At 47.7% G+C, this 7,730-nt stretch overlaps 1 protein-coding gene across 1 annotated transcript in view; it reads left to right on the forward strand.

Moving 5' to 3' along the window:
* The first annotated feature begins 1,003 nt into the window (after window positions 1-1,003).
* pgap6 (post-glycosylphosphatidylinositol attachment to proteins 6) overlaps window positions 1,004-7,730 on the forward strand; it is a 43,977-nt gene continuing 37,250 nt past the window's right edge. Inside the window, exons 1-4 of the mRNA XM_071390295.1 lie at window positions 1,004-1,189; window positions 4,096-4,279; window positions 7,169-7,373; window positions 7,609-7,730. The exon at window positions 7,609-7,730 is cut by the window's right edge and continues 3 nt beyond it. Of these exons, the coding sequence (XP_071246396.1) occupies window positions 1,126-1,189; window positions 4,096-4,279; window positions 7,169-7,373; window positions 7,609-7,730 (575 nt within the window). The 5' untranslated portion in view covers window positions 1,004-1,125. The remainder of the gene's footprint in view (window positions 1,190-4,095; window positions 4,280-7,168; window positions 7,374-7,608) is intronic.

Below are 7,730 nucleotides of genomic sequence, written 5' to 3' on the forward strand. Positions count from 1 at the left end.
AAAGCAGTATATCCTTTGAGTCTGACTCATCAGACTCGTTAAAAAGGAGAAAAAAAAGGATTCTGCCAGTCTGTGGTGCGTAATCACACTGATGTCCAGAAGTTATTTTAGGTCATAAGAGACGATAGCGGCAACATTATGTACAAAATAATAAAATAAAATAAAGTTACAAACAACGCAAATAAACAAACAAAAATACACAATCGGTTGGGGGCATGTAAAACGTCTGCCTTCTCCGGCGCCATTTTATCAATTAGTAATAGTAGCTAACACCATATTCCATTGGTTTACTGACCACAATCCATTTAATTAATATTAAGAAGTGTTTATTATTTGGCGTCAGGAGAGCACAGAGCATGAAAGAAAGTCCCAGGTCCCAGGTCTAGAGACCCGGATGATCTGAAAGTCTAGTGACATCCCTGGTCCTGATTCGATCACCGTCACAGCTATCCTCCAATCACAATGATTATGCAAATATTGGCCTCAGAACATGTCGGTAAGCAACCGTTTTTTGTTTGTACGGAGAAACCAGTCTGTCGAAAGTTGCTAGCTCATGTCTAAATTCTCAAACTAAATACATACTGTAATTCAAACCACAAAACGTCTTAGTTTTGAGTTTACAGATAAATATTTGTTATTGACTTTCTTATCAATGATAATTTTCGAGGCTCCACATGTTGTCATGGAAAACATTGTTATTTCCAAAAACCAATGAGCAACTCCGCCATAAATCCAGCACATGAACGCTGAGATTGCCGAAAGGCCTCGACGTTAGGTAAAGAGACTGGGACTCAGACTACGGATGAGCGCCCTCTGTTGGCCAAACTAAGATAAGGTTGAATGGGTTTAAGTGTTATTTTGTATTCACTTTTCCATCTAACTATATTTTTGTACTTGTGATGATTGTACATTTTATAATATTGTTTTCGTCAGATATTGAATCATCTTTGTTTTCGTTCATTTGGAACAACAACCTCCACCGGACTTCCTGGAACGGCGCAGGGCTTTGTGGGGCTTGTTTACTTTACAACCGAGAAACGCCGTCCGGGTCAACTCGGGAGCTGCTAGCCCGGTATGAGATGTGATGCTTTGGAGGAAAATAGACGCGTTTTGTGAAAAAACAACATGGAGATTCACTTACTGCCAAGTTTGCTGGTGTTGTCTGTCATAGCTACCGCTTTCGGCGACGGTAAGTCATTGTCACAACAACATATCCCCGAGCTAGCTAGCATTGCTCTGTTAGCTAACGTTAGCTTAGCCAGTTGTGTTGTCAGGGCGCTGCCGCAGGAGTGGATCAAATCAACGTTTATTTGTCATGTGAACCGAATACCTTACAGTGAAATGCTGAATACAACAGGTGTAGTAGACCTCACAGTGAAATGCTGAATACAACAGATGTAGTAGACCTTACAGTGAAATGCTGAATACAACAGGTGTAGTAGACCTTACGGTGAAATGCTGAATACAACAGGTGTAGTAGACCTTACAGTGAAATGCTGAATACAACAGGTGTAGTAGACCTCACAGTGAAATGCTGAATACAACAGGTGTAGTAGACCTTACAGTGAAATGCTGAATACAACAGATGTAGTAGACCTTACAGTGAAATGCTGAATACAACAGGTGTAGTAGACCTCACAGTGAAATGCTGAATACAACAGATGTAGTAGACCTCGCAGTGAAATGATGAATACAACAGGTGTAGTAGACCTCACAGTGAAATGATGAATACAACAGGTGTAGTAGACCTCACAGTGAAATGCTGAATACAACAGGTGTAGTAGACCTCACAGTGAAATGCTGAATACAACAGGTGTAGTAGACCTCACAGTGAAATGCTGAATACAACAGGTGTAGTAGTCCTCAGTGAAATGCTGAATACAACAGGTGTAGTAGACCTCACAGTGAAATGCTGAATACAACAGGTGTAGTAGACCTTACAGTGAAATGCTGAATACAACAGGTGTAGTACACCTCACAGTGAAATGCTGAATACAACAGGTGTAGTAGACCTTACAGGGAAATGCTGAATACAACAGGTGTAGTAGACCTTACAGTGAAATGCTGAATACAACAGGTGTAGTAGACCTTACAGTGAAATGCTGAATACAACAGGTGTAGACCTCACAGTGAAATGCTGAATACAACAGGTGTAGACCTCACAGTGAAATGCTGAATACAACAGGTGTAGTAGACCTTACAGTGAAATGCTGAATACAACAGGTGTAGTAGACCTCACAGTGAAATGCTGAATACAACAGGTGTAGTAGACCTCACAGTGAAATGCTGAATACAACAGGTGTAGTAGACCTTACAGTGAAATGCTGAATACAACAGGTGTAGTAGTCCTCACAGTGAAATGCTGAATACAACAGGTGTAGTAGACCTCACAGTGAAATGCTGAATACAACAGGTGTAGTAGAACTCACAGTGAAATGCTGAATACAACAGGTGTAGTAGACCTCACAGTGAAATGCTGAATACAACAGGTGTAGTAGACCTCACAGTGAAATGCTGAATACAACAGGTGTAGACCTCACAGTGAAATGCTGACTTACAAGCTCCAACCAACAGTGCAAGTAAAAAATAGGTATTAGGTGAACAATAGATAAGAAAATAAAGAACGACAGTAAAAAGACAGTGAATAATAACAGTAGAGAGGCTATATACAGTAGAGAGGCTATATACAGTAGAGAGGCTATATACAGTAGAGAGGTTATATACAGTAGAGAGGCTCTATACAGTAGAGAGGTTATATACAGTAGAGAGGTTATATACAGTAGAGAGGCTCTATACAGTAGAGGTTATATACAGTAGAGAGGTTATATACAGTAGAGAGGCTCTATACAGTAGAGAGGTTATATACAGTAGAGAGGCTCTATACAGTAGAGGGGTTATATACAGTAGAGAGGTTATATACAGTAGAGAGGCTCTATACAGTAGAGAGGTTATATACAGTAGAGAGGCTCTATACAGTAGAGGTTATATACAGTAGAGAGGCTCTATACAGGCACCGGTTAGTCAGGCTGATTGAGGTAGTATGTAGGTATGTTTAAAGGGACTGCATATATGATGAACAGAGTAGCAGCAGTGTAAATAGGGGTTGGGGGGGGAACACAATGCAGATAGTCCGGGTAGCCATTTGGTTACCTGTTCAGGAGTCTTATGGCTTGGGGGTAAAAGCTGTTGAGAAGCCTGTTGGACCTAGACTTGGCGCTCCGGTACAGCTTGCCATGCGGTAGTAGAGAGAACAGTCTATGACTGGGGTGGCTGGGGTCTTGTTTGTTTGTGCGTGTGTGGCTTTACAGGGTCTTGTTTGTGTGGCTTTACGTCCCCCACCCCCCCCCCATGGACAGTGGTCTCAGAGCCGTGTCTTTACTCCCCCCCCCCCCCCCCATGGACAGTGGTCTCAGAGCCGTGTCTTTACCCCCCCCCCACCCCATGGACAGTGGTCTCAGAGCCGTGTCTTTACCCCCCCCCCCCCCCATGGACAGTGGTCTCAGAGCCGTGTCTTTACCCCCCCCCCCCCCACCCCATGGACAGTGGTCTCAGAGCCGTGTCTTTACTCCCCCCCCCCCCCCCCCCATGGACAGTGGTCTCAGAGCCGTGTCTTTACCCCCCCCCCCCCCACCCCATGGACAGTGGTCTCAGAGCCGTGTCTTTACTCCCCCCCCCCCCCCCCCCCCCCCCCATGGACAGTGGTCTCAGAGCCGTGTCTTTACTCCCCCCCCCCCCCCCCAGGGACAGTGGTCTCAGAGCCGTGTCTTTACTCCCCCCCCCCCCATGGACAGTGGTCTCAGAGCCGTGTCTTTACCCCCCTCCCCATGGACAGTGGTCTCAGAGCCGTGTCTTTACCCCCCCCCCCCCACCCCATGGACAGTGGTCTCAGAGCCGTGTCTTTACTCCCCCCCCCCCCCCCCATGGACAGTGGTCTCAGAGCCGTGTCTTTACCCCACCCCACCCCATGGACAGTGGTCTCAGAGCCGTGTCTTTACGCCCCCCCCCCCCCCCCCCAGGGACAGTGGTCTCAGAGCCGTGGAACCATCGCGTCTCGGTGTCTGTGGACTTTAAGCTTTAAGACGTGTGTCCCTCCAGGTGGTGAGCTGACGTTGGTCCAGGAGTTGTCCTCTACGCCGGCCCAGAAGCTGTCTAGATACGGTTGGTATGGCAACATCAGGCTGACCATGTTCCGTATCCCGGACGACGCCGTCGTCGCCCGCTGGCTGTTCACTGTAACCAGGGGCAGCGGTTTCAACTGTGGAACACACAACGTCACCATGTAAGTCCATGACAATACTGCTTCCAATAGTGTCCAGTGTTGAGTGGGCTGTCGGGGCTGTAAAGCTCTGCTCATTGCTCAACATGGCAACTCTGTGAACTTGGTCTGGAGACACGGCTAGTGACAGTAATATCATCAGCAGTTCTGTTTCTACCTCTCTCTCTGGGGGCAACACATGACAGCCCTCTCTCTTTCTCTCTCTCTCTCTCTCTCTCTCTCTCTCTCTCTCTCTCTCTCTCTCTCTCTCTGGGGGCAACACATGACAGCCCTCTCTCTCTCTCTCTCTCTCTCTCTCTCTCTGGGGGCAACACATGACAACCCTCTCTCTCTCTCTCTGGGGGCAACACATGACAACCCTCTCTCTCTCCTCCACTTCTCCCTCCCTAATCCCTCCACTTCTCCCTTCCTCCCTCCACCTCTCCCTCCCTAATCCCTCCACCTCTCCCTCCCTCCACCTCTCCCTTCCTCCCTCCACCTCTTCCTCCCTCCTCCCTCCACCTCTCCCTCCCTAATCCATCCACCTCTCCCTCCCTCCACCTCTCCCTTCCTCCCTCCTCCCTCCACCTCTTCCTCCCTCCTCCCTCCACCTCTCCCTCCCTAATCCCTCCACCTCTCCCTCCCTCCACCTCTCCCTTCCTCCCTCCTCCCTCCACTTCTCCCTCCCTAATCCCTCCACTTCTCCCTTCCTCCCTCCTCCCTCCACTTCTCCCTCCCTAATCCCTCCACTTCTCCCTCCCTCCACCTCTCCCTTCCTCCACCTCTCCCTCCCTCCACCATCAGGTACATGTGTTGGGGATCTCCTCCAGTCATCGACCCAGTAGGACGGGTGTTTCCTAACTCTTCTATCCCTCCTCCTCCTCCTCCTCCTCCTCCATCAGGTACATGCGTTGGGGGTCTCCTCCAGTCATCGACCCGGTAGGACGAGTGTTTCCTAACTCTTCTATCCCTCCTCCTCCTCCTCCTCCTCCTCCATCAGGTACATGTGTTGGGGGTCTCCTCCAGTCATCGACCCAGTAGGACGGGTGTTTCCTAACTCTTCTATCCCTCCTCCTCCTCCTCCTCCTCCATCAGGTACAGTGAGGGAAAAAAGTATTTGATCCCCTGCTGATTTTGTACGTTTGCCCACTGACAAAGAAATTATCAGTCTATAATTTTAATGGTAGGTTTATTTGAACAGTGAGAGACAGAATAACAACAAAAATATCCAGAAAAATGCATGTCAAAAATGTTATAAATTGATTTGCATTTTAATGAGGGAAATAAGTATTTGACCCCTTCTCAATCAAAAAGATTTCTGGCTCCCAGGTGTCTTTCATACAGGTAACGAACGGAGACTAGGAGCACACTCTTTAAGGGAGTGCTCCTAATCTCAGTTTCTTACCTGTATAAAAGATACCTGTCCACAGAAGCAATCAATCAATCAGATTCCAAACTCTCCACCATGGCCAAGACCAAAGAGCTCTCCAAGGATGTCAGGGACAAGATTGTAGACCTACACAAGGCTGGAATGGGCTACAAGACCATTGCCAAGCAGCTTGGTGAGAAGGTGACAACAGTTTCTGTGATTATTCGCAAATGGAAGAAACACAAAAGAACTGTCAATCTCCCTCAGCCTGGGGCTCCATGCAAGATCTCACCTCGTGGAGTTGCAATGATCATGAGAACGGTGAGGAATCAGCCCAGAACTACACAGGAGGATCTTGTCAATGATCTCAAGGCAGCTGGGACCATAGTCATCAAGAAAACAATTGGTAACACACTATGCCGTGAAGGACTGAAATCCTGCAGCGCCCGCAAGGTCCCCCTGCTCAAGAAAGCACATATACATGCCCGTCTGAAGTTTGCCAATGAACATCTGAATGATTCAGAGGACAACTGGGTGAACGTGTTGTGGTCAGATGAGACCAAAATGGAGTTCTTTGGCATCAACCCAACTTGCCGTGTTTGGAGGAGGAGGAATGCTGCCTATGACCCCAAGAAACCATCCCCACCGTCAAACATGGAGGTGGAAACATTATGCTTTGGGGGTGTTTTTCTGCTAAAGGGACAGGACAACTTCACCGCATCAAAGGGACGATGGACGGGGCCATGTACCGTCAAATCTTGGGTGAAAACCTCCTTCCCTCAGCCAGGGTATTGAAAATGGGTCGTGGATGGGTATTCCAGCATGACAATGACCCAAAACACACGGCCAAGGCAACAAAGGAGTGGCTCAAGAAGAAGCACATTAAGGTCCTGGAGTGGCCTAGCCAGTCTCCAGACCTTAATCCCATAGAAAATCTGTGGAGGGAGCTGAAGGTTCGAGTTGCCAAACGTCAGCCTCGAAACCTTAATGACTTGAAGAAGATCTGCAAAGAGGAGTGGGACAAAATCCCTCCTGAGATGTGTGCAAACCTGGTGGCCAACTACAAGAAACGTCTGACCTCTGTGATTGCCAACAAGGGTTTTGCCACCAAGTACTAAGTCATGTTTTGCAGAGGGGTCAAATACTTATTTCCCTCATTAAAATGCAAATCAATTCATAACATTTTTGACATGCGTTTTTCTGGATTTTTTTGTTGATATTCTGTCTCTCACTGTTCAAATAAACCTACCATTAAAATTATAGACTGATCATTTCTTTGTCAGTGGGCAAACGTACAAAATCAGCAGGGGATCAAATACTTTTTTCCCTCACTGTACATGTGTTGGGGATCTCCTCCAGTCATCGACCCAGTAGGACGAGTGTTTCCTAACTCTTCTATCCCTCCTCCTCCTCCTCCTCCTCCTCCTCCTCCTCCTCCATCAGGTACATGTGTTGGGGATCTCCTCCAGTCATCGACCCAGTAGGACGGGTGTTTCCTAACTCTTCTATCCCTCCTCCTCCTCCTCCTCCTCCTCCTCCATCAGGTACATGCGTTGGGGGTCTCCTCCAGTCATCGACCCGGTAGGACGGGTGTTTCCTAACAACACTGTGACATCACCGGTCCTCTCACTCAACCTGCCCGTGACATCATCACAAAGCAACATAACCTTTAACATCTCTAACCCCGCCCCCGGAGACTGGTACCTGGCAGCTCACCTGCCCCGAGACGATGGACGCATCGAACACAAGGTGAGGAGTTTGTCTGTGTGTTTATAATGTGTATGTGTGTGTGTGTTTATAATGCGTGTAATGTTTGTGTTTATAATGTGTGTGTGTGTGTTTATAATGTGTGTGTGTTTATAATGTGTGTTAATGTGTGTTTATAATGTGTGTAATGTGTGTGTTTATAATGTGTGTATTGTGTGTGTTTATAATGTGTGTGTGTGTGTGTGTGTGTGTGTGTGTGTTTATAATGTGTGTGTAGGGATTCCCGTCCTGCTCCTACCTCTTCCAGCCCCAGCTGTCAGTCAGGAGAGCAGTGGACACACCCATCCTCCAGACCACGCCCCTAACCCAGACCGCCTCCCCCGACAGACCTGCACTACT

Source organism: Salvelinus alpinus, chromosome 2 (assembly GCF_045679555.1).
Source record: "Salvelinus alpinus chromosome 2, SLU_Salpinus.1, whole genome shotgun sequence".
Lineage (NCBI taxonomy): Eukaryota > Metazoa > Chordata > Actinopteri > Salmoniformes > Salmonidae > Salvelinus > Salvelinus alpinus.